Here is a 27403-nt window from a genome sequence, read left to right on the forward strand (position 1 = left end):
AGGAAATATTTTTAGATGTATTCTCCTTATTAAACAATTGCACACCTTATGAATTTAAGTTACACCAAACTAAGAGTAGCTTAACTGCCGTCTTAACTCATCATAAAACACTTTGGCATTTCATCGTTCCAAGAATCATTTACTCTTATTTGAATTAAATAAACCCTTAACTCACCAAGTCAGATAAGAAAATATGCCGGCTCCTCACGCTGGTTTTCTCTGTTGTCTCTCTCTGCCATTGCTGGCCTCCTTGTGCTGCAGGGTTAGCTTGCTGAGTGAGAGTCTGTCGCTAAGATGTGTTGCATAGCCAGACCATCGCCAGCTAAGCAACTGCTTTCACTTGTTGTTTGGAGGCAGACCATTAAATTAGCAAAATAAAATTACAGAAATTAATCACAAAACCAGCTGGCACATAGTCAGCCAGTCACAGATATATTTGTCCAGTGGTCCGACCCTAGTGCATTTTTCCCAGTTATCTCGCTGTCTTCCATATATGAAATGCTCGCTCATCCAATCTGCCAAGACTAGGGTTGGGACTCGTTAGGATTTTAACGATTCCGATTCCTTACTGATTCCTTCTTAATGGTCCGATTCCTTACTGATTCCTCTTACCGATTCCTACATTATATTCATTATACTTGCTATACTTAAACAAGTATATAATAAACACAAATGCAATCATACAAATACAAAAACTTTATTCTAACTGTTGCACAGTACAATTAGATGAAAATACACATTTGTGTGTGGTGTGTATTTCAGATTTAGGGCTTGTATCATCTCCCTGAGAATATATAACAACAAAAAGTGATTCTCTGATTTCTACAGTAACACTATTAAAATTAACCACAATAATGTAATAAAAAATACTTATATGCATTCATGCTTGGGCACTGTTATTTACGTGACAACACCTGAACATAACACACACAGACACACATTGGCTGTTTGTTTCTACCTCTCCCCTCCCGCCGCCAGCCTCCGCCTTGATTAAACGCTGAAAATTAAATAAAAGAGGGAGACAGGTGTCTCCTATTTTATCTTATTTTGTTTTATTTCTCCCTCTCCCCTCGCTGGAAGCGTCGGACCTCCCGCTGCCCGCTCCCGTCGCCCGCTCCCGTCTCAAACACGGAGGTCTCTCTCCGCTGAGCACCTGGCGCGCGCCCGGCCTGTAACCTGTAACCATGACAACTATGTGACACAAACTCAGTGCTTTAGTGATTAGATAATGTCGGGCTCGGTCGGGTTCGGACAGAAATATGCCCGTACCGCACTCTAATGGAAATGCACGTGACGGTTTATTTATTTATTTTTTGTACAATCTAGGAACCGTTTGCAGGAACCGTTACGCCAAATGTGATGGAACCGGTTCTGGAACCGGAACTTTGAACCCGTTTCCAAAAAAGAACCGGATCCGGATCCCAACCCTAGCCAAGACACCAAAATTATACTTTTTGGTCAGATGCCTCAGTTCTCACTTTGTAGGATAAAGTCATGCCATGTGACTCAGACAGGAATTGGGAAATATCACTGTGCAGCATTTGTGTCACATGTGAGTGAAAACAGAACTGGAACACTTTCAGCTGCAGTTTGAACATAGTCATGACCTGTAGTGTAAAATGTCACCTGTCATTCAGACTTAGTGTGTTGAATGCAGTGGCAGTTCCCATCTGTATGTGCTTTATATAATAGTGTAATTAAATAGTTTTTCATTCCTTTCAGTTTTAGTTTTTTCTCCTCCAATACATAACAGCTATATTTAGCTAAGATTTGATGATTTCCCTTTAGATTTATTTGTTTTCCCCCTTTTATTTCTGTATGTAGTCAATATAAGTACTACAGTGTCATCATATATACTGGCTGCATCATACTGACAAGCAAGTTATTACCCACAATCCTCAGGGGGCAGATTCATGAAAGGCTACAGTGGCATCAGAATTTGCTCTCATTGAGATTTGCACCTCTCTGAATAACGTCTCATACTTCTTGACAGCTCCGGGGCTGCAGTAAGGTCACGTTCTGCTGTCAGATCTCTGATGCTGGAGTTGACGAGCTGAAACCAAAAGTCAGCAGTGCATCAATCACAGTCTGCTGTTCACCTGCCTCACATGAAGAAAGCACTTAGTCTTTGATGTGAAAGATGGACATTAAGATGATCAGATATTCTAACAGGAAAGCTCTTGAATTTTCAGAGTAAGAATGGATGCACCAGTTGTTTTTGAGCTAGTTTTGGCAATGTAGTGCATTAAATTCTATATCAGAAACCACTGAACATGCACATCTGGAAATTGCTGACGTCTAACCTTTAATAGAACAGCTTTAATCTAGTTAATTTGAAATTTTCAGACTTTAAGTTTACTTGACTAGTGAGTAGAGAGTATTAAGGAATTTGTCCTCTGCTGTGCTCCAGCCTTTATTGAAGGTTATTGGTGGCTGAGATCTGTTCATGCTTTTGATCACTATTTTCTTGTTATTCTTTTCGGTGCTGCATGGGGAGCAAACTATCTGGGCCACTGCCTTTTCTTGGGTGTCTGCCATCCTTTTTCCCCCTTCTTAATTTCTTAGATCCTGGTGAAGTTGAAGCCGATCTAACCACACAGACTTGATATGTTCTTATAGATAGTCCTACCACAACTCACCGGAACCTGACCTCCAGCAGCCTGAACGACATTTCTGACAAACCGGAAAAAGACCAGGTGAGTCAACTGTGGAAATCTATTTTTATTACCTCCACCAAGAAGGTTACGTTTTCTGTCTGTTTGTTTGTCTGCAAAATAACTCGAAAAGTTCTGAACGGATTTTGATGAAATTTTCAGGAAAGGTAATGGGACAAGGAACAGATGATAAAATTTTGGTGGTGATCAGTGGAAGCGAAGTGGATAACATAATATAAAATGGCGGGAAATCTGAGCTGCTTGGCGGAGGTCTCCGCTCTCTGAGTGCTCTAGCTTGTCTGTTTGTTTGTCTTCAAAATAACTCAAAAAGTAATGAACGGATTTTGATAAAATTTTCAGGAAAGGTGGATAATGGGACAAGGAACAGATGATAAAATTTTGGTGGTGATCGGTTGAAGCAAAGTGGTAAAATAATAAAAAAAGAGCTAAATAGCATTGTGTATTCACCGAGTTTTAGAATAGACTCATTCCATGACCAGACGTGCACCACCGGTTGGCCGTTATTATTATTAGGGGGGATTAATTAATGTTCTGTGTTTGGAAAAAAGGAAAGTGAAAAATACAAAAAACATATTATATTCTGTGTTGGTACAAAATAAAAACAAAATAAATACACCACAGTGTCTCCATGGTGAAGGCATATATAACTTAATAATGATAGTGATGCAAATAACCTAATTGTGATGCAGGCTGCAAAATCTGATGCAGAGGGGGAGGGAATATCACCTACTTGGTGGAGGTCTGCACTCTGAGTTTATCTTGATTTTGTCTCGATTTTTAAATTATTATTATTATTTTTTTTTTGCTGTAGTGCTTTGCACCAGATATTTATCAATTAAACTCTGTGAGCAGTGCTGGAACTTTTTTATTTCAACCTTAACTTTATTTAATTATATGGCCCCTTTCATACAAACATGCAGCTCAAAAAAAGAAGAAAAAACAACAACAATAAATAATATTTTACAAGACTAAAAATTAAAACAATATTATGTTAAAATCATAAATAAAAGTCAATAGAATAAATATAATAATAAAATGAACACCAGAGACAAAATAATGTTAAAACCAGTGATTTGAAACAGAATTAAAACTAAGGCTATAACATCACTCCATATTAAAAGCCATTCTATGTTTTATGACATGGAATATGGAGCTGATGGGCTTCTGTAGGTCAATTTGTTTTATAAGTCAAAAACACAAAGCAAATATTGTATGAATAGTTTTATCAAGTTACATTTTTCTGTAAGATTTAGGTCTAAAAAACATCTCTACAAGTATTTTTGTAGAAGTCAGATACATATCAGATAAACCAGTAAGTTGCCAATCAAGTCATTTCTTTGGCTCATTAACAACTGTGATAAAGAAAGTACCGTAGATATAAAACTGGGCCTTTCCAGCTTATCTTGCAAATTGTATTCAGACTGAAAATCAAAAGCAAAGTGGTGTATCGGTCCAGTCATATGCAGAAGAGGAACAGTGAGAGTGAGAAGCATCAATCATATATTGAAAAGCCTACTTGAAATGATGTTTGTCTCAAGCAAATGCTTTTCAACTACTGCTCATCTGCAGTCTCGGGGTTGCATTGCAAAGCTAACATGTTAGTGTGATGTAGTTTCTTTCACTGCAGGGATGCAGAAACCAATCAGAGCAGACTATGACTGCTAGTTCAGAATAGAGATAACTCAGAATGGAGATGTCATGAATGACCCGTTTATGATCGGGTTTTTGGAGTATTCTGTTTATGTTTGAGCATGTAAACACCATGTTCCGTTTATGAGAAACCTGCATATGTTAGCTGGAGTACTCTGGAAGAAACAAGGATGTAACTGGGGAATATGAATAACCTGATTTCTCTCCATATCCCGAATATGATTATAACCAGAATAAGCCTCATAAACAGGTTATTCATGTCCATGTCATTGCACTCACAGTCTGAAGTACATTGTTCCAACCACCTGGCCTGCTGCGGTTGCTCTGAACCTGCCACAGCTACATCTGTAAAACTGTATTCAAGTTTCTTATGTAACATCTCTACTCCGCTGAGCAATTTATGGTGAGGCTGTTGAAAATGTGAATAAACTTTCCCTTTAATGGTCAGTGGGGAGATTTTGTTGTAGTGAATGTGACGCTTAGGCCAAGAATCTTTGGTACAGTCAATAACAAAGAGAAACGAGTAATCAGTCAGTGATCAAGTTACATTGGAAAGTACATATCCAAACACACGTGCACTTTCACTACAACTTTACAGTACACTTAGATTATCTGTCAAACCCAGAGAAGAGAAAAATTCTCACTCCGTAAGCAATGCTGAAACACTTCTGCTCAGATGAATGCACCAATTATTTTAGCAGTGCTTGTTAATAGCCTTGTTCACCATTAAATTAATCAATTCCTGTTTGATTGGATTTATGATATTTTGAAAATAAGATTAGCAGCAGAACAAATTAATTGATATTTCACATTCATTTGAAAAGCTGCTGTTTTACAGAGTTACACGCTGTTTGTCTTGGTGTTTTTCTGAATGGTTACATCACGCTGTAAGCTCCACTGATTCTGATTCTGATAGTGGCGTAGTTAGATTACCAGAGTTCATAGCAGCCATTTGTTCATATGGTCCCATCCCAGACCAGGCCTCTGGGAGAAGAGAATTAGGTCAGACCGACCCAGTAAGTCCTCCTGTGGGACAGATAGACAACTGGACAGGAAGCACATCTCCTAAACTGAAGCTCCACCACACCCACCCAGCCTATAAATACCCCTCTGATGTTTCCTCTGTGGGCTGATATGCAGTGATCATTTCCACACTGCCTCTTGTCTGATAACTTAAGCCCATTTTCCACTGCACAAAAAACCAACTAACACCTGCTAACTTGCCTTTTAATGTAATGGGAAAGGTATCAATCAGCATTTACACCTGGGTCAAATGACTCTGCAGTAGTCATGCGTATATATCGGCTCTGGCTCTGATTGGGATTGATGGAAACACAACAACTGGGTAAACATGCTAATTTTAGCCCCTTAACCAGCAAAATGCAGTGACACGCCACCACAAAATACCGTTCATCTCCACCTAAGCATTACTCAAACATCGATCCAAATTAGTTTGCACCAAGTTTGAAAGAGAGACTGATTAAGTAAGTGATAGCCTATACGAAAAGAAGAAACCACTGTAAAGTTTTCAGAGGCTACACAAAAAGGCATACTCGTCTGCTTCAGAGCCATCTATAGCCTTTTCTTTTTTTAGCAGGTTTACCCGTGTTTAAAAAACCTGCAAACATACACTAATTTGGTGGAAAAGGGGTATTAGAGAGAGTGATGGAGATTAGGACAAGTGGCAGTTTCACATTCTGGAGTAAGATCAGGGTGCATAGCTGAATTATGATCATAAAGTTACATGCATTAAAGGCCGAGTCTTCTTCCATGTATTTTTCTGAGTTTTTTAAATGGCAGCTCTCACTTAGCCGTTATTAAAAAGCAGTGCTGATGCCCTCGGCTTCCTCAGTCAGTGCGATGTCGGACTGTCTAGAAGGCCAACATGTGTGAATTTGGGTGAATTGACCCTTTACAAGGGAGGCAGCAATGAGTAGTACCACAACATAAAAAACAAAGACATGTCATTCAAGTAGTGTCATTACGCAGGTTCAACCTCTCAACTCAATCATTTACAGACAGACTTCTTGCCAACATGGCTCAACAGCCTCTGATGGGATCTGTTTGGCTCTTGCTAGTAGAAGGTCACAGGTTTATGGGATTTCAGTCCTCAGAGGTTGATGGCAGCGATCCTGCTAGTGCATGATCTGGGTTTGGCGGGCATGATGACAAGCAATAGATAGCCATTTTGTTCTTTTTAACCTGCCTCTACTTGCTGTGTTGTTGTTTTTTTCCTTCCTTAAAAAAATGAGTCAGTTTTCTTTATTGATAATTTCTTAATTCTCTGACTGGTAGAAAACCTGAGTGTTTGTGATCTAATCCAATTTAAATCCTGGCACAGCTGGTTTTAACGCCACATTTAACATCACCTGACACCCTAACCCTAGTTTGGTATCTTAAAACTTATCAGATCGCTCTCTGGACTAGTGATTAATTTACTGCTATCATATAAAGTGTATATAGTTAAAGAATAGAATTTTATCTGGCAACTTCCATAGCTGTTGAAATCAGGATATGACGTTTCTTTTCAAGAAAAATGTCCCAACACTATAAATGAAACGTAACAAAACAGCAGAAGCAAAACTGATTTAATTAGTCAGTCAGCCAAGACTAAAGTAAAACTGTGGGCTGCTGTTCTTTACCACCTCGCTTTACTGTTTTATTGTTACTGCTCCCTTTGTATGGGGAAAATAAGTGATATATCAAACAGCCATAATGAAATCATAGGATTTCCATGTGTTTATCTCAACGGGCCAAGGAGAGCCAAGGTAATTAAGATCTTGTTAGTACAGCAGTTAATAGATTGTCCTCAGGTGTTGGTACAGAATTAAGGATGAAAATAATCATGTTGTACATCTCTGATGGCATCTTTAATCTGTCATATGATGCAAAACAATCCATTGTGCATGTTCATGTGGTTTTAGAAGCATTGGACGTTCCCATAATATTTACCTGAATGGGCCAGTCTGTCTAGATGACAAGTTATGCCATTGTTTTTGGCTCCTCAGACAGCTTTGCGTCAGCTGGATGATGGCCCGTATTTGACGTCAGGATTTCTGAATATGTTGGACAACAGGCTTAATCCTCAAAAGTGCGTCTAATCCTTCTGCTAATTGAAAGCAGAAAAATCATGAACTGTGAGATTTTTAACACAGATTTTTTCCATGGTGGTCCTATTAGTTGTCCGTCCAAATATAACATAAGGCATTCATGTTTGTTTTGGTTAGTTTGCAAATACACATATTAAACTGAGAAGGTGATGATTATTTGGGGTAAAGAAATCTTTACTGTTATAGTTAAAGACAGTACAATAACAACTCACTTGTTGATAGTAGCTGTGAATGGGCTGTGCACTGAGGAGACTGAGGGGAGAACATTTAATTTAAACCTTTATAATACTCAAACAGTCTCGTTTAATGGGGACCTGATTTGTGGTTTTTGGTTTATTGATTAGTAGATTTATCAAGTAATTTTACATGAAGAGATGTTAAAGATTAAAGTGTTACTTAAACTGACTATGGTGTAAAATGTACTTTCATGTGGTCATCCAGGGCACATATGTCCCATAAAATGTCACTGGCTTTGTCTTAGTAAATGTTTCCTCCCGGCTCGCTGCAGTTTTGAAGTTAATATGTAACACAGTAGTTTTCCATGACAATCTTATCTGAATGTTTATGGCTCTTTGTCTTTGAAGTTTTATTTATTAATGATCTCTATCTGCTCATAAACACTTTTTTATCATATGGAACATCTTATAAAACAATACGATTGTAGAAATGAAATGTGATTGAAAGTGTGTAATAACAGCTCCTGGATTTAAAAACATACAAGAGAGAGTTGTTGAACCCAAGTTGAAGTGTGTGAATGGACATGGTATATATTTTTTTTTTTCAATAAGATGTGACAATTAAACAAATTTGAATCTCAAATCCTGCAACATAACGTCACCTTGTTTACCAGTCATGCTCAGTTTTCTCAGCACAGTACGCTCAGCTGTTGGTGAATTTCTCTTAATTTTACCTTTAGTAAGTTTAGTAATTGCTGTTGCAGTATCAGGAGATACACTAATATATAAATAAAACAAATGCCAACATGCCAAATGAATGCTGCTGAAGAAAATATGTTACCGTCATTGGCTCACAGGTTTGAGATTTTTGTTAAGTGCAGTTTTGTTGCCTATGTCAGCATAAATCTGAGCATGTGCTTCTGTCTTCTCAGTCCATTTCTTATTGCAAACACAAGTACAAAGAGACATTTTTAAGCCACATAACCCTTAATTATATGGAGCACAAACAGTGTATATAGCAACTTCTTGAGTTATATTGCAAGATCTTGCACTGAAATCCAACAAAACATTTACACACACTTCTGCATACAGATAAACCATAACATCAAATACAAGATGCTTCATGAGCTCCATTTAAGTTGATAACCTATATGATGGATTAAACACCACAGCAAGATTTTCATTCAAGTTAATTTTCTCACCAAGAACAGAAACTAAACATTCAGAAATGTAAAAAGGAAAAAAGATATCCTTTCCTTTGAAGAAAAAAGGTCTGCTCAAACATTAATTAGAAGCTCAGAGACTAAAGCATGCACAAACGCTGGTGTGTTCATTAGTTTCAGTTGGAAAACTGTCTTTATGAATGTAAAATGTTGAACCTTTGAAGCTCAGCAGGTGTCTGACTTCCATCTTTACACATCTCACCATCTCCATGACAGAAAGAAATACAGACCTTATGTTACAACTTGTTCCTTACTCCGATACCATGGCAGCCTCCTGGTTTGGTATTTAAGCTGGATGGGATTGTCCTGTTTGATATAGGTTGTTTCATTCAGTGTGCCCTGTAATAGGTGGCTTGCTGGTGTGAACATAACATTAAATGTCTCCTTCTCTTCTCCTCTTTTGTACTTTTTAGCTGAGGAACAAGTTCATGAAGAAGTTGCCGAGAGACGCTGAGGCCTCCAACGTGCTGGTGGGGGAGGTGGACTTCCTGGACGCTCCATTTGTGGCATTTGTTCGTTTGCAGCAAGCTGTGATGCTGGGAGCCTTAACGGAGGTTCCTGTTCCCACAAGGTGGCTGAGATTCATGTCTGAACTCCAGGAATTCATAAATAGGAGATAAAAATTCTATGTAGGACGATGCATCAGTCCAGAATTTCCATTGAGACAGTTTTAACTGTCGAGGTGCAACTCTGGGTGCCTTACAGATTTATTAAGGTGTAATATCACTGACAGAAACCTGCAAAAAACACTGCAAAATATGCAAGGTGTGAACACATTAGAGTGCTCCAGGGATGACGTTTTTCTGTAGGATGACGTGGAAGTTAGTGTTGCCCTGGTTCCCTTGTCAAAAAGCCCATGGGATTTTTCCATTGGATTTTGGGTTATTGCAGAAAATCTTCACAAACGAACACTTATTTAAAATGATTTTTAAAGTGTAAAAGCAGTTGCCAGAAATGAATGTGACGGCTATAAATGTACTACACCACAGTTGTAAGACTTACAGAGTATAAATTCTGGAGCTGCACCAGAGACAATGAATAGTGAAAGATGTTGTACATGACACTGAGAGCACCAAGGGGGTATGTTCTGAGTATATGGGTACATTTCCTGTTTCAGAACTGAGAACGCTACAACAGCATAAAGCTCATTTGGGTATAAAAAAGAAAACACATTCTGTGGGTCCACAAAATCAGTCTCCCATTCATTGTCTGTGGAGCAGCTCCAAACTTTATACCCTATGACATCACAAGTTTGAGACCTACTCCCTTGGTTTCTGGCTTTGAGAGTAGAGAGAGTAGCTCATGTTCACATTGTTTGGTGTTTCCTTGGTCATTGGAATTTTAAATTTAGGTGGTGTTCCCCTTTAACATCCCTAATGCAGTGAGGCTGTAATGCCGTGCTCGGCGTGATGACGTTCTGTAGCCTCATTTAGTCACTTGTTATCAACCGCCTTTTTAAGATATATGAAAGCTTCAAAATTCACGAGAGGAGTATCTACTGGCGTATAGAACGAAACGCTAAAGTCTCTTAAGCTTGTGTTGACCAAAGTCCTTATTATTAACTATGAGATGAGGGAACCAGGAGTGCCAACTTATTTCCGGGTTTTAGGACTCATTTCTGGAGCACTCTATGAAAATGCTAATATTATAAATACAATATGTTTTTCCTGCATTCACTTTAAAATGAGAAAGAAATCCAATACACCATTGTTATTTAAATTCACAAATGTAAATCGAATGCAGAGCTCAAAAAAATATTTGTAATAGCATTTCCTTTATTATATGTCTCCCTGTTTGTTCTCTGGTTGTTGATGAGTGTCATAAAGCAACAGCAGTGACATTGAACTGCTTTCTGCAGTGTTATTGTAACCAAGAAGCCATAAAACAATTCTGGAGAAAACTTGGCAAGCAGTTCTGATGAACTAGTAAATGTCACAATTTCCTTAAGGATTTTCTCTGCTACGGTGAAACATCTTCTACGTCACCATTATGTCAGTACTCGTAGTAAACTCCCTTTCAGGTTTATTGTTATACGTTGGAAAGCACTTGTGAGGTATTTGAATCAATCGCTGGTGTATGTAGCAGCTTCCCTGCAGTCAAATTAAAATGATAACACGTCTTGGAGTAAATATGTCTAGCTTAGACAGGTATGAATAACACAGACACTTTCTTATGAGAGCTAACAGTTTGTGCTGTTGTACAGATAAAATAAAGATGCTGTTAACCTTAATTGAATACCTCACCTGAGGAGATGTAAATATGAAAGGGATGCTAATAATAAAAACTAAACTTGTACTGTTTTTCATGCAGTGAGAATTGTTATCTAATTTTATCTTCAGTTTATACTCTTCTTTCATTCAGAAGTTTATCTGTCACAGAAAAATACAGATAAGTTATTAATACAAATGATTTTGTTCCATTTTCAGGTTTTTATTCATCTTGCTCGGACCCAAAGGCAAAGCCAAATCGTACCATGAGATTGGCAGAGCGATTGCCACGCTGATGTCAGATGAGGTAAAACTGCCATTAACATGCGTCATCTGTTTGTTTTTTAATGTTGACAATGAAACTCTGATACACACATCAAAATGAGATCTTTCATGTGATGCAACATCATTTTCACTCTTAGTATTTCTACCTTTATTTTTAGTTTATTCCCAATCTAAAGTACAGAGCAGACAATATAAGAGGGATCCAGCATTATACCCCCACTATGTTTGTGAACCCATTATTGTTAGATTTTTTCTGACACCCTGTTTTCCAGGCTGTGGTAATTATTTAGACTGTAGTATATGGTATTGTTGTATTGAACTGGATTATGTTGTTTGCTGCTCTTGTATATGTTTCCACTCTGTGTAGGCTGATAATCAGTTTCTTACAAGAATTTTAAAGTTTCAGCTGCCTGCCACTAGTTTTACCAGTGTTTTCCTCCTACTCAAGTTTGTTTCACAACTTTGTTTATGTAATAATATCTCTGGAAAAAAACGTAAAAATCATTCTATGATTTCTAAACCAAGTACTGAAGAGGCACCATGCAAAGATGTGTCAATAATAAGGAGCATTCTTCAAGTTGTCTGACGGGGAAGAAATCGTTATCTTTACGATTATTGTATTATTTGTCAATATAGAGTACACATAGGGATTGTGTATTTTTAGTATTTTGGCCAGGTCTTCTTAGCAAAAAATAAAAACAAGCAAGTATAGAAATGTTGTTTTGAAATTAAAAGTCAGATGTGAGCAGGAGAAAATCATTACAGAATTTTTCCAGACACACAGTTTATTCATGACATGGTTTCTGCAGGTCCTTAAAAGTCTTAAATTAATGTTTTGTTTTTTTTTAAGATAAATTTTAGGCCTTAAAATTTATGAAATAGTCTGAAATTTAAATTTGTGAAGTCTTAATCACCACAATCATTTAATCCAATTTTACTTATCCATCTTTTAATATCTTTTTGTCAAAATGAGTTAAGCTTCTCTGAGTAAAAGTCCACATTTCTGATGTTACAAATGTTTATACCTGCCATACTGAGTTTCACCTTACACTTGCACTTACCTGTTGGCAAAATGTAGATTAACTGAACTCACTCTAATAAACATATTCCTACGTAACACGTCCCTCTGCACGGGCCACATATACTACTTACCTTTATGCTTACCTGCAATGTTTAAAAAAGGACAAGATGATCTGTCCAAAAATCAGTCTTAAATTTAGTTTAAAAATATCTTTAAAATATCTTAAAACGCAGTGACCCTAAGTGTCTGATACCTGTAGACACACTGCATAAACTCTGAAATCCCAGAGCTGTACAGTATATCAACTGAAACTGCATTGCATTCACATTTTATTGACAAGAATGCAGATGTGTTTTATCTCGCTCTCTTCTCTAATAATTAAACCTCAGATCCAATATTAGAGTTTGCAGCCTGGTGACACCACATGCTTTGACAGGTCTCTTTCACACCTGAATGCTTCGTCCCTCTCTGTCTGTGTTCAGGTCTTTCATGACATTGCGTATAAGGCCAAGGACAGACAAGACCTGCTGGCTGGTATCGATGAGTTCCTGGATGAGGTGATCGTGCTTCCTCCTGGAGAGTGGGACCCGGCCATCAGGATAGAGCCTCCGAAATCCCTCCCCTCCTCCGACAAAAGGTCAATAAACATGATTAATATGAAGTCCAACTTACTGATGCTTCTTTGGCTCAGCTGAATAAACAAGAAACACAGATTACTTTGTTTTACATCTCACAAATTTAGGTTATTAAAAAGCAAGCTGCCATTTTACTAGAAGTACAGACATTGCTGTGTCTTTGAGAGAGTAGTAGATGAGTAGAGTCCACATGCAGCATGTAGTTTGTGTCTCCACTCTGTGTTTCCCCTCCAGCAGTGTCCTCTTGTTGAAAATGAGAAAACTATTTCACTTTCTGGGCTTCATCTTCTTATAACTGGAGGATTACAATATAAAGAGTGACAGTAGCCCGGCAGTAACCCCCTGAGGGATTTCCTTGTTGTGATGTTATCTGAAAACACTAGTGTTCACTGATTTTACAGGGACCTCAGGCTTTCTGTCAGTCTGCTGGTCATTTATTAAACTCACTTCCACATACACACAGATGAAACGCTGCATAGAGATATGCAAACTTTAGCTGACACAAATTCTGGTTTACAGTAATTCTGACACCTCAGATATATAAAACAAGAGTTCTAATACAACCAGTGATGGGTAGTGCAACGTGAAGTCTTAGAAGCAACTTAAATTAAACTGTAACGTTAGTCTGTTAAAAGATTTTAACGGTCAAAATACAAATAATCAATGCAGGAGTACATTTAAGAACAAAAAAAAAGAAAGAAAACTATGAAAGTGAGTGCAAGACTGTCCTGCATTATGTAAGATCTGTGCCCTCTCTGAATGCTGTGTGCGCAGTAACTACATTATGTTATAGAAGTGCTGCAGTTGCAAAATCACTGAAGCGCGTCCAGTTGTACAGCGCAGTGTTCAATTATGAAAGAGCAGCTGTGGGTTTTAGTTAAAGCTGCAGTTTTATGGTACAGTCACACATCAGCGTATGCAGGCGAGTGACCATCGCCTGCCGAGGTGATATTCATGCTGAATGTGGGCAGTGCCTTATGTGACGGACATGGAAAGCTAGCATGCTAACAAATATGTGAAATATGATGTTGTTGCAGCCAGGCAGCATCTTTCACATAGGGCAGTTTGTATTTTCCTGGCTAATATCAGACAATATCGGCTGGTTAAACACGACAACAATCACTAGTTGAGGCTGCGACTTTCCCAGTCAAAGTTTACTTAAATTGAACTCCATGCAATACAAGGATACAGATTTGCTGTGCCACTGGAAGTGCGTGTTTTAGTTGCAATCTGATGTTCGCTCGCTCGTTCAAATCATGTCCAGTTAGGAAGAAGTGTAACATGGTCAAGATGGGATGCAAACGAGCAAGCAAACATCATATAATTTCAGTGTTTCCCACTGAAGATCTCCTTACCAGCTCTGTGCCTCAGCAAACAGGCTAAGCGATGCTAGTTTGACAAACCGCTGGCCCTGGCTGGATTTTGGCGACAGTTCGTGCACCTCCAACCTATTTTCAGAGCAACAGCAAGCCGTTTTTAGGCTCGATAGGCTACCTAAATGTTGTTGCTCGTAGAATGTCTGGACAATATATCTCGAGTTTGCCGGCTCACTGTATGTTAGGAAGAGGTGTGACTAGGCAAAGCACTGATGTTGTAGTTATTGACTGCGTGAGCGCTGATGAATCAGGATAATTAATCATGTGACACAGATATCACCATTGCCTGATTGACAAAAATAGAGGTTGTGACAACATGCTGACACTTAAAACTTTATTTTCATGGCATCTTAAGTGCCAAAAACTGCAGGCTGTGTCAGCATCAGTAGATATTTGAGGTGTTTGAATATACGACCTGCATCAGATACCTGTTTTCATGTGTTATACTGAAAATCAGAGGTAAAGTGTCTGCCAGACTGAATAACACAGTGTGTATTTTGTGTCTTTTAGGAAAAACATGTATGCAGGAGGGGATTCCCAGATGAACGGAGATATGCCTCATGATGGAGGTCATGGAGGAGGGGGACATGCTGTAGGGGAGGAGCTGCAGAAGACTGGAAGGTATGAAACTATAATTTAAAACACATATTCGAATAATAGTTTTTATAAGAGAATGGATGTTGTCTTGTTCCTCATATTTTGGAACATTTGCCACCGTGCAAATGATTCAGTGTTAAATATGTCATGTTTGTAAACCAAAAGGAGTCATATATTGTAGTTTTCTTGGTCTGCATACTAATACTTTAAGTACATATTAAGATGTTGGAGCTTAATTTTACTGGTGCATTATTGTGTTTTACTGCTGTAGATGTTTATGTTCCGCTAATCTTAACTCTTTTATACACTGTTGGGTAGTTCAATCGACAGCAATGTTCTGTAATATCATCATATATTTGTGGCACAGCTGTCCTGTGAGAATCACTCATCTTTAGAGAGTTAACTTTTCATGATGACAAAAAGAGAGCCCTGTTCTCAGCTTTGTGACGATGCGTTTTCCACCTGATCTAAGAGGGTTTTTAAAGAGTTTATTCAGCTCAAGTTGTCGGAGAATTTCCTGAACCTAAACATTTAAATTCTAAATGACCTCATTTGAAAACGTTGATTTTTACTGGACAAAAGAGGACAAATGGAGTGGAGTCAAAAGTACAATATTCACCTCTGAGTTGTCGAGTAGAAGTATATATATTATAAAGTGGTAATACTCAAGTGAAGTACAAGTACCTCACATTTGTACTTAAGTGCAGTACTTGAGTAAGTGTACTAGCAGAAGTTACATTCCACCACTTGTGGAAAACCCTGTTTGTTTCTTTGTTTGCAGGTTTTGTGGTGGTCTCCTACTTGACATCAAAAGAAAAGCGCCTTTCTTCCTCAGTGACTTCTACGATGCAATGCACATTCAGGCTTTGTCGGCCATTTTGTTTATTTACCTGGGAACTGTGACAAATGCCATCACCTTTGGCGGTCTGCTGGGCGATGCTACAGAAAACATGCAGGTCAGCCTGAGATTTAAACCTGTTTACCAGTTTGTAGATTGTTGGAATATATTTTTAATACAATATATTCTACATTAATACTATTGTAGATTGTTTACCATTTATGTTCTGAACTGTTCCCCTCCATGTGTGCAGGGTGTGTTGGAGAGCTTTCTGGGCACAGCGATCGCCGGTGGGGTTTTCTGTCTGCTGGCCGGCCAGCCTCTGACCATCCTCAGCAGCACCGGTCCTGTTCTGGTTTTTGAACGGCTGCTCTTCAATTTCAGCAGGTACATCTCCATTTTCAGAGGCCCAGTTACTAATTACTAGATGATTCAGGGCTTGAAACATACCTTATCATCATATTAAATTTCGGTTGGTGATGCTCAAAATGCTCCACACTTTTTTGTTATGAAATTTATCTTTCATGAAAATCATGCAGAGTATCAGGGCCACTATTGTGGGGAAAAAAAATATGAGAATGAAGTTGACATATTGTAAGTCTTTTTATATCTTTACAGTTGAAATATTTTGAGAAAACAAGCCATGTAATTTCAAGATTTAAATACTCAGATGCAGTAAGAAGGTGAGATGACTTTCAGCTGCCTCGTGGCAAATGATGGATTTGATGTTATGACTCTTTCCGTGGAATATTATCCCTTTTTGTAAAGATGTAGATGTGAAAGTTTTGTCTCTCCCCTGTGGCAGTGCCAGTAATTACACAAATACTGTTGACGCGTGCTTATGACTTTTGCCTGCACGCGAGCTCGCAGCATCTTCTGCGCCCCCAGGAGCGCTCTCCTCAATTCTTCCGGTACAAATAATGGCAGAGGTTAAGCAAAGGCAAACGGGAGAAGTTGTTTGGATGCGCGGTTCTTGAGAGAACTATAAGCAGCAAACGGCCGCTGCATTAGTATTTTACAAATACCAACCTATCCAAGAGCAGTAACACGGCATCTGTGTCTGCTCTTAGTTTCTTCTTGTCTCTCAGTGCCTTCCAATGAGGAAAAGCTACACCAATCGTGATCCATGGTTTGCCCCCACCGTCTATCACTTTCTTATTTTGACGTTATACCTTCCTCTTAGCGCCCAGTTTTGTTTTGTTTTTGTTTGTTTTTTTTAAACTGGAGCATCCACTTCAGATTTTTTGCCATAGCTGCTGTCATACTCCCAGCTGCTGCTCCGTCGCTCTTGCTGGTTGATGTAAATCACATCACTCCAGTATGCCAGCCCTGGAAAGTTGCCACAGACACCAGACACCATAACTCCAGTATACTGAGAAATACAGAGCTTTCCCTGGCAGCAGTAGGCTTAATCAGCATTATGTGAACTCATTTGGCAAGAGCTTGAATGTAACAGACGTTCATTTATATGTAAAAGTCCTGCGCTCCAGCTTAAACAATATTGACTTTTTTCCTCAAAACAGCTTTATTCTCATGACATCACTGGTTCTGCTTAAAATATAACAACTGTATTCATTATTCCAAACTGTGCCCCTAACACTCTTTAGCGTATAAAACATCAAATATATTTTTCTGACTAGTTCTGAATATTTGCTTTGGTTTGTCTTCATACAGAGATAATGAATTTGACTACCTGGAGTTCCGCCTGTGGATTGGCCTGTGGTCTGCGTTCTTCTGCCTGGTGCTCGTGGCCACCGACGCCAGCTTCTTGGTTCAGTACTTCACTCGATTCACTGAGGAGGGCTTCTCCTGTCTCATCAGCTTCATCTTCATCTACGATGCCTTCAAGAAGATGCTCAAATTAGCTCACCACTTTCCCATCAACTCAGACTACAGGATCGACTATGTGACACAATATGACTGCCTCTGTATGGCCCCTGCTGTTCTAGGTGAGATGTTGTCTAACCTTCAGGTGTTTAGCTGAAGCAGTGTGTGTTTTTACCCATGGATGCCAATATGACACTCCAGTATTGATTAGGTTGATTAGGTTTCGTCAGCATTTTGTAAACCAAGAGGACATGAGTTAGTTTAATTTGATTAGAAGGGTTAAGGAGAGGGCTTATAAACAAGTTTGTAATGGTGTCATTGTTTACGTGATCATGTTGGCACTAAAGATTTGCCATCTCTCATGGAACGTTTGGTTGTAAAGAGTAATTTCAGCATTATGGGCTGCTGAGTTTTAGTCAAAGACTGTATAAATAATGGACGTAGTAGCTATCGTGACATAACTCAGTGGTATGTGGAATGTTGTTCGAAGCCTCGCTGTTGGCATTTCAGCCGTCACCATCTTGGTTTTTTGGAGCCAGAAGCGACTACATTTGTATAAGACGCTGGAGCTGTGGACAAGCAAGGGGTGGCTTTGACTCATAGACTGTCATTCAAGCAGCCCCGCCCTTAAATATGCATAACTTTGGGCCTTAATAAAGTGTAAGCCTGTCTGTCTTGTGTGGCATGACTGCTAATTTTTTTCTATGTGTGACCATAACAAAATGCGGATAAGTGAGGCTGGTCAGGCTTTAAAAAGACACAGGGTGCCTCTTTTTATTTTATTTTCTGATGGAGGATGGGAGATGAAGTAGGGGGCAACCCTGAATTACTGCTCATCCCCTGCTACTATACTTATTAGGACACTCATTGACATTATGCATTCCCTAGCCCTTTAGCCAAACCTAAACTTTATACTAACTGGGACGTAAAAACCAAGTCTGAACCCTGAAACAGGCCTTAAAAGGTTGTTCTGAAGGGGGGAACAAAATGTCTTCACTTTCCAAAAATGTCCTCACTCTCATGGTCTAAAACTCAAATTGGTTCATGATATAGAATAGATGTAGAGGTACACACAGACACACACACAGAAATATGCCATTCTACGCAGAGCACAGCACATACCAGGGGGTGGGAAACAGCTGTTTGCTTTTGATGGGTGAGCAGGCAGACAAATCAGGTAAATTCTTGGGTGGTGGTTTTGATTCATGGATGGAAATGTTGGTCAGTCGGTCGTTTGGTCTTTTGAATCAATGCTTTGGCCCAGAGTGAAATATCTTCACTCTTAATTTTGTCTTTTGGGCATTTTCCCTCGTTAACTGGAAATGAGGGAAATGCAGCAAAGGTCCCCAGCTGGACTTGAATGTGCACTTGGTGGTTCACAGTCAGCAGGTTAACCACTGAGCCACAGAGACACTCCCAGACTGATATCTCTTTACACCTGGATTGTCTTGAAATGAACTACATTGGTGGCACTGAGATTAGCTTATATGCTTAATGTAAGTGTGATAGGGTGATACCTACACTTGTGTTGGGACAGTAACATGCTGGATATATGCTAAGTAAACATGCATGCTACATCGAACACATTAGCATTTAACTCAAAGCAAGACCAAGCCTGAATGCAGCTGAACAGAAACAGTACAACACAACTAAGATTTATGAAAGTTTAGCAGAGTGTGTCAAAACAGAGCTGAGATTCAGATGTCATAAAATGGACATCCATTCAACAGTGTCGGCCACTGCAGCATGTGAAGTGTTAAAAACTTGCATTTTGTTTTGTCATGTTTTTGCAGAGAATAGTACAGACATCATTGAGGATCCTTTAGAAGGTACCTCAGAATGGATCTGGAACAACACTGATCTGGTAAGTGTTTCCTGTTTTTATAGCTGGAAAAAAAAGATTTATCATCTTTGACATTTTTTTTTCAACATTCACACTGAATAGAAAAGCATTCATATTGGTTGTTAATGTGATATCTCATCACCAGTGGTGGATTAAGTACTCAGAAATTGAGGTTAAGTAAATATAGCAATACTACTTAATGTAAAAATACTCTGTTACAAGTAAACATTCATCAGAAGAGTGGCCCATTTCAGATGAATATATATTATATTACTGGATTATAATTACTGTTGCATTAATGTGTTCATCACTTTAATGTAGCTGCTGGTAAAAGTGGAGCTCATTTCAACTAGTCATTATACTGCTGGATAGATTAATCCATAATAACGCATCATAATTTCATATTTTGCTTTAATAATCTGAATCGGTAACACAACCAGTAACTAATATTGTCAGATAAATGTAGTGTAGTAGCAGTATAGAGTAGCATACAATGAAAACACTTCACCTATTTACAGTAGTTAGTCACATTGTACCACTGTTTATCATCTATGCTAATGTGTGCTGTCTTAACCATAGCTGTAATAAACAGTACTGTAGTTTATATATTTTATGTAAGCATTGTTTCAAACTGAGAGTCTGGATGCTGCTGGAATTCTTTGACAGTCTTGAAATACATCTGGGAATTGGGTCACAAATCACACACCAGCCACAGCTGGCGAGATAAAGACAAAATTAAAGAAGAAAGTTCAACAATGTCACAATGAAAATAGTACAGTCCGATAAGCACATTGATTGCAATTTGAGGTTTTTGTGACCCGCAGTTGGCTCGTCTTTATCACTGTTTACTCCATAACACTGCAAGCCTGAGACAGTTATCAGTCAGCTTTGCTCAGCCTCAGTGTCACCGTCACAGCTTTGGTGGGACACTCAGTAGTATTTATAACTGCTTCATTATAACCTTTTTAATTTTTCTGTAAAATCCAGATAATAAAATATAATGTGTGTGGAGAGGTCAGGAAGCCACAGGTCGCATGAAAATTATCAGGTATTATATAAGAATCTTAGTCACTTTCAAATGGAGACTTTTTCATATACTTCCATGAAATATGGCCTCAAGTTTGAATTACGGTAATTAAGTATTTGTTCAAACAAAAACAAAAAAAACCCCTTTTATTCTCGTTCCTTTGAGGTTCATTGTTAATGATAATTATTAAAATTGTGTATCACTGAGAAATACTGTGTACTGTGACACCGTGATATTTTCTGAGACGGTTATTGTATCGTGTAAATCTCATACTGTAGCAGCCCTACTCTCCTCAATGTAAAGTAAGGAGAAAAACAAAGAATAACCAAATAAGGGAAACATAGATAAATTAAAAAAATAAGGTAACATAAGAAGCACTCAAAATGAAGAATGCAGAAAAACTAAGCAATCAGCAGACAACAGTTCAATAACAATACAGAAAAACATGAAAAACAATATGGGGGAAAAGTTGGGATAAGCGAAAAAGGTATTATATATATCTATAAAATAATTCGAAATAATTAGACATCATTAATCAAATGTGATGACAAGAACATACATTATATTTAAATATACACAAACATCTCATATAAAGATGAAAATGTAAGTCATAGACTGAAAGAAAGAAACAAAGGCCTCGTTAAAGTTTGACAAAGCTACAAAGTCTTACAAATTGTTGTAGCATTAAATAAAGTTTATGAAAATTTATGGGGTACGTATTTGCCCAAACATTATTATTCTAAATCAAATAGGGACATAGAGGCATTAATGAAACTTTGAGTTCATTGATGATCCTCTGTGACTTATCATGATGGTGTTTGTTTCCCCTGTGCAGCCAGCGAACGCCACATGGTCGTCCCTCACAAGGACGGAGTGCTTAAAGTACAAAGGAGAGCTGGTGGGGAAGTCCTGCGACTTTGTCCCCGACATCACCCTCATGTCCTTCATCCTGTTCTTTGGCACGTACACCTGCTCCATGTGCCTGAAGAAGTTTAAGACCAGCCAGTTCTTCCCTACTACCGTGAGTCACACTAAGAGAACTCCACCGGACAGCTCATCCATCAGGGAAATGAATCAGGTGTCCAAATGTTTGAACAGCAGCTTACGGAGAACAACTTTGTCAAGTGTTTGTGTTAACTTTCACCCAGGTGAGGAAACTCATCAGTGACTTTGCCATCATCCTGGCCATCCTCATCTTCTGTGGAGTTGACATGCTCGTAGGAGTCGAAACTCCCAAACTCATTGTGCCAACTGAATTCAAGGTGAGTCCCTCTCCTGCCTCCTAACTGCTCATAGATACAGTCAAGGTGTATTCATAGTTATGGGGTGTGATGAGGGCGGAGTCAGCAAGGGGGAAATGCTGGGAAGGTGTTTTTTTTTCTCACGAGAGACACCGTTACATTTGTTATAGGGATGTTTTTTTAAACTTACCATAATATGAGTGCCCTACAGCCATTAACACTTTGATGTCATAGACTAGCATCATGTTTCAGTAAATTCCATGCATGTTTCGTGACCGCATAGCAGAGCTAACGTTACTCAGTGCCACTACACTATGTTTTGACAATGTGCTTTAACGTTAGCATGCAGGGAATTGCAACCTCAAAGAACTACAGGTCCCTGAAGGCTCACAACTTTTTTATTAGTTGGCTAAACAGTCTAAAAGTTTGGATAAAACATTAGATACTTTTTCTGTAACCAGAACAGCCCCAAAATCTGGGTGAAATAAGGGTTTGTTTCAAACAAAATAGGGCTGGTGATTGTGAAAACAGTGGAAAGATGAACCAAGATAGTTACTGTGAGTTTTGTTTCTACTGACTTTGAATGAAGTATGATAAAATGACTGCGTTTTTTAATGGAATCTGGTTGGTTTGGTGATTTGGGGTCTGTTTCTGGTTAAACAAAGAGAATCTTACTTTAACATAAAGGTCTATCTCTGTAGGGTGCTTTACAGAACATTCTTAGACACTTAATGAACAATCTGGGCCTGTCATTGGCCAAAACAAGCACTTTTAGTGGATGTAAACTGATGGTGTGAACATGCCCTGAATGTTTACATTGCAGCCTGTTTCCTCACTGCTAGCTGCAGCCCTCTTGCTCAGTACTTGACCAAGTTTCTTCTATTAGTCACTTACACACAAAAACATGGAGAAATACAGTCCAGATTGAAAAATACCCTCTAACTTTGGATTTTTAGGTTTGTTTGACGTGCAGCCACACATCAACTCTTCAGCATGGTAGTGAGTGCCTTGTTTTCCCCCTCGGTGTAAAAGGATGTTAAGTTTTGTGGGCGTTACCATAAATACAGACTGTATCTACGCTGCTCTGCTTCATGAAACATAAGATACCAGTTCGCTTGTCAAAAGGTTTTAATGCAAAAGAAATCTTGCATTCACAGTACTATGTGACAACAGCATAATGGGGACCCCTTTATAAGTTAATGACTTACAAATTCATTTGAACCATCTCAAATGATCTCCTTGTGGTGCCAGGAAGTCTGCATCTCTCCTGACCAGAGTAAGTTTGGGGGCAGGGTAATAAACATCTGACCCTGCTGAGGATGGGCTTCTCGATGTGCCCCCACACACATCACAGTAAAATGAACCACAGCCTTTTTGTTTATTGAGTTTTCCACAGGTAACATTCATTCAGTGACAGAGCATACATATGTAAACATGATTACAATTGTTTGTCACAGTTTACGTTGTTGTAAAGTGAGAATTTATAATGATAGAGACAAAAACAGGAACAGTAAAAACATACCCTGAAATAATCGACAAACAAAAACCAAACACATACACAGAAATTCGGAGAGAGAAAAACACAACAACCAAACAAACAATTAATCAAACAATATATTAGATGTGCAGTACCACATCACAATAAAAACACAACCACCGCTCTTTGAAAAAGCTCACTATGTAATCTTATAAAATGTAGGATATCTCCTATCCAGCAGGTATGAGAGGGACAGTGGCTGTTTTTAAAGGCAGGGAATGACAACAATATCTTAGGTGGTGGAAAAGTTGTTTTGTCTTCATATTGAAATTACTTGAGCAACACACTGAGCCCCCAAAGTGCTCTGTGCAGAGAGATTTTAAGTCACTTTGGACTAAAACATCCACCAAATAAATGGAATGTGAATCAGTCTGATGGGTTTGAAAATAAACAGCAGAAATATAAGTTAATTTATAGTTTATGAGCTGAAAGAAACAGTAAAAGACTCTCTAGTGTGTTGAGCACCAATGCCACTTATTTGTCTTGTTGACTAATGTGCCAGAGCTTCTGTTTTCCTCTCTCGCAGCCAACAAGTCCTAACCGAGGCTGGTTCGTGCCCCCGTTCGGAGGAAACCCCTGGTGGGTTTACCTGGCTTCGGCTCTCCCTGCTCTGCTGGTCACCATACTGGTCTTCATGGACCAGCAGATTACTGCTGTGATTGTCAACAGGAAGGAGCACAAACTGAAGGTAAAGAGGAAACAAGTTCTTGATAAAATGTGTATTCTAAGTAGACTTGCACCGATTACAATTTTTTGGGCCAATACCGATTTCCGATTTGCAGAGTGTTTGGATGGCCGATTACAATTTCATTTTTTTTTTTTTTTTTCAAACCACTTTACAGCACACAAGATACTGCAATATTTTCTATCTTTCCTTTATTAGAACATTTTATCCAAGATACAACCAGCTTTTCAATAATCATCTCAAACAAACAAAAACAATGACACAGGTTAAGAAACATTTTCCTTTTTGCTCAAATATAACTTCAGGTACAGTATTTAAATAAATAAGTAATAAAGGCATACATGAATAAAAACATAGATAAATAAAATAATAATTCTTGGTGTATAGCATTTGTGGATAATTTCTTGTATAGACAAAAGTAAAAATATCTCCTGTGGAAAATTCACACAGGTCTTCAGCATGCGCCCGCCAGTAAGTGCGCGGACACGTCCATCTTCGGCACGCGGACACACGCCTCATCAGTTTCAAGTGGCACATTGCAGCAGTGAGAGCTCCGCAGTTCAGTTTAACACGGACAATTAACAACTTTCTCCTTCTCTCTTTTGATGTGTGTGCGTGAATGATTAAGGTGAGAAGCCACCCATGTTTCACTTCTTTACATTGCCCAAGCCCTGAGTTGCACATGTGCGTGTGTGTGCACTTTTGATGTTACCCAATGTGAATCATGCGGTGCGGCGAAAATTTGACCGCCGTTTTAAATCAGCATATTTTAGACTGACGTCGCAGGTCATGGCCAATCACGTGAAAACCAGCCCGATTCTGAGCACTGCTGATTAATCGGTGCAAGTCTAATTCTAAGTCTAATTTGTGAGGAAAGTCTTCAAAATGTCATTGCTGTGTCAATACTTATATAGTTGATGTACTGTACTGTATGTGAGTGAGGCAGCGGAGGGGTGGGAGTCTTTCTGTTCAGTTCTTGTTCTACAGATGGGTGGATCTGTGTTACAACAGTAAGCTGTTCACAGAACTGGATCAAAATTTAGTGCAGTATATGATTTTGCAGCGTAACTTGCATAAAAAAATGCTGTAAAATCCTTGAATATGCTTTCTTTACTTTGTAGAATGCAATGTGTGAATGTTATGCAGCTTTTCACTGTCATGATAAATAATTCAACAACCAAAAAAAAGTTTTCAATGTCTAACTTTGATTTACACCAAGTGAGGATTTTCATGCGTTTCCCACAACATGCTCCAGTTTGTGCAGGACACCGGCTACCTTCACACTGTAGTTAAATATTGATGTCATTCTTCTCATGGGAGTGAGATATGTTTCATGGCAGTGACTGAATACAGTTTAGTTCAAAAAGCAACTGCTTGAAATGTTCAGAAAGTCAAAGCGGCAGTAATTTCTTTGATTTCAAAGGTGTCACTTACCCCTTTAAAAAAAATGCACTCCCTAAAAACTTGGTGTTTCACCCAGATGGATGTGATTTTTGCAGGATGTAGCAGTGCATGCTTTGGCGAGCTCTGTGACTCTCTCCACCCGTGCTCTGGCTCTGAATGCTAGCTCATACTTTGTATGATAACCCTGGTGCACCTTTAAGAATGCGGAATAAAATCCTGAATTATTTTGGTTTGATGACAATGAGAGATTGAACTAAGTGGTAAAGTATAGGCTAGTTTTATTTACAAGTATGAAGACATACAGATTATATTGTTCATGCTTTCCTATAAGTTGTATATTTGGTCTTACACTTACTTACATGGAAATTGATAGTCTGCCTTGTAAGCTCGTTTGGGCATGTGTTGATCCAAGATACTACATTGATATTGGAATATGGATCCACTCCACATCTGAGGAGATTTTTGTTGTTGGACATACTGTAGTCCATTTAAATATCAATATATTTTAGCACTATTAAAGTCTAACGTAAGACACAGTTGCAGCCACGTCAGCAGTACAAGGAGCAAAAATCTAACTGTATCCTTAGAAGTAAAAAATAGGTGTCAGTTGGCTACAGTCTTGGGGTTAAGGCAAATATTACGTTACAAAACAACTTTTAAGGTTACAGTTTTGTGATCCAAAAAGTGACAAGCTGACAAGACACAGGGGGCACACAAGGGCAGAACCAACATGCTCGTCTGCTTCTGTATTAATCAGCTATCATATGATCAAACCACATAAGGGCTGCTTGCTGTGTTTTAAGTTTGCCTGTGTGCAGCCGTGCTCTGTTATTTCCCAAGCATGTCCATACTGTGCATGACTTTTGACCTTGTGTTTGTTGTCTGAACCAGAAAGGGGCAGGTTACCATCTGGATCTATTCTGGGTGGCCGTCCTGATGGTTATTTGCTCCTTCATGGGTCTGCCGTGGTACGTGGCCGCCACCGTCATCTCCATCGCTCACATCGACAGTCTGAAGATGGAGACAGAAACATCGGCCCCTGGAGAGCAGCCGAAGTTCCTGGGTGTGAGGTAAGACTGTTAAAGAGTGCAAACCATAAACTTAGTACTTTATTACAAGATAGTGTTGTGATTTTTTCACCAGGATCCACATGAAATGCAATGTCAGACAATCATAATGATAGCAGGTATGATTTTCAGAGAACAACAAAATTCATGCTCTCAAGTGTTGTTGCTGGGACGCCACCTTTTCAGGTGATGAAAAAGGTTTGTTGCGTTTCCTGTCATGGTCGGCACCAACCGACGACATATCTAGCGGACGGTCTTTGTCCGTGCGTAGTCACCTTTCAAGTAGCCAAACCACTTCCAAATTATTGATGTTGTGTAACCTTTTTATTTAATCCAAAAATTCATCTGTTTTTTGAGGATAACCCAAGCTCTTTCTCAGCTTCGGCGCCTCTTTTCTCCTCACTTCCACGAGTTTTCCCCTCTTTTCGTTATGTCCACGCTAACTTTCAGTTCCTCTTCACCTCAGCACAAACTTTGGGGTGAAAAATGGGCGTGTACAATGACGCACATCCCCAACACTGCAGACTGACTGATAGCTGTCAGTTAACTTCTGCTGCATGACACGCTGTTTGGATCTATCTAGGGCTATCCATATCTAGTAAAAATGACTGTAGTTTATCATCGTCATCGGCATACATTTTATTGTGATACATTATATCGCCCAGCCCTAGGTATATGCACCTGTCACTGAAGTTTGACACTATAATAAGCTGAATATCATATAAAAACAACAATTGACAACCTTGAAGACTCAAGAGTGCATCAGGGATGACGTTCTTTTGACGTCAGCATCACCCTGGTGCCGTCGACAAAAAGCCAATGGGATTTTTCCATTGGATTATTGTATTCTATTGCTTCCGCCTTTTTTAAGACTTCACTGAAAGCACCAGTAAACACATCTCCATTAAATTAAAAAAAAAAAAAAATACTGCATTAATCTGTTATATTAACTGTATTTTAAAGAAGTAGTCAGGAATAA

At 38.8% G+C, this 27403-nt stretch overlaps 1 protein-coding gene across 5 annotated transcripts in view; it reads left to right on the forward strand.

Moving 5' to 3' along the window:
* The window catches only part of slc4a4a (solute carrier family 4 member 4a), a 78492-nt gene that overhangs the window by 39738 nt on the left and 11351 nt on the right, over positions 1-27403 (forward strand). For all 5 annotated transcript variants that reach the window (XM_033619483.2, XM_033619484.2, XM_078170506.1 and 2 more), the window contains exons 8-20: positions 2620-2696; positions 9248-9405; positions 11261-11348; positions 12830-12984; positions 14869-14979; positions 15737-15911; positions 16047-16180; positions 17468-17742; positions 19414-19484; positions 21326-21511; positions 21639-21752; positions 23795-23956; positions 26249-26427. In XM_033619483.2, the coding sequence (XP_033475374.1) occupies positions 2620-2696; positions 9248-9405; positions 11261-11348; positions 12830-12984; positions 14869-14979; positions 15737-15911; positions 16047-16180; positions 17468-17742; positions 19414-19484; positions 21326-21511; positions 21639-21752; positions 23795-23956; positions 26249-26427 (1885 nt within the window). The remainder of the gene's footprint in view (positions 1-2619; positions 2697-9247; positions 9406-11260; positions 11349-12829; positions 12985-14868; positions 14980-15736; positions 15912-16046; positions 16181-17467; positions 17743-19413; positions 19485-21325; positions 21512-21638; positions 21753-23794; positions 23957-26248; positions 26428-27403) is intronic.

The sequence above is a fragment of the Epinephelus lanceolatus genome, chromosome 9 (assembly GCF_041903045.1).
Source record: "Epinephelus lanceolatus isolate andai-2023 chromosome 9, ASM4190304v1, whole genome shotgun sequence".
Classification (NCBI taxonomy): domain Eukaryota; kingdom Metazoa; phylum Chordata; class Actinopteri; order Perciformes; family Serranidae; genus Epinephelus; species Epinephelus lanceolatus.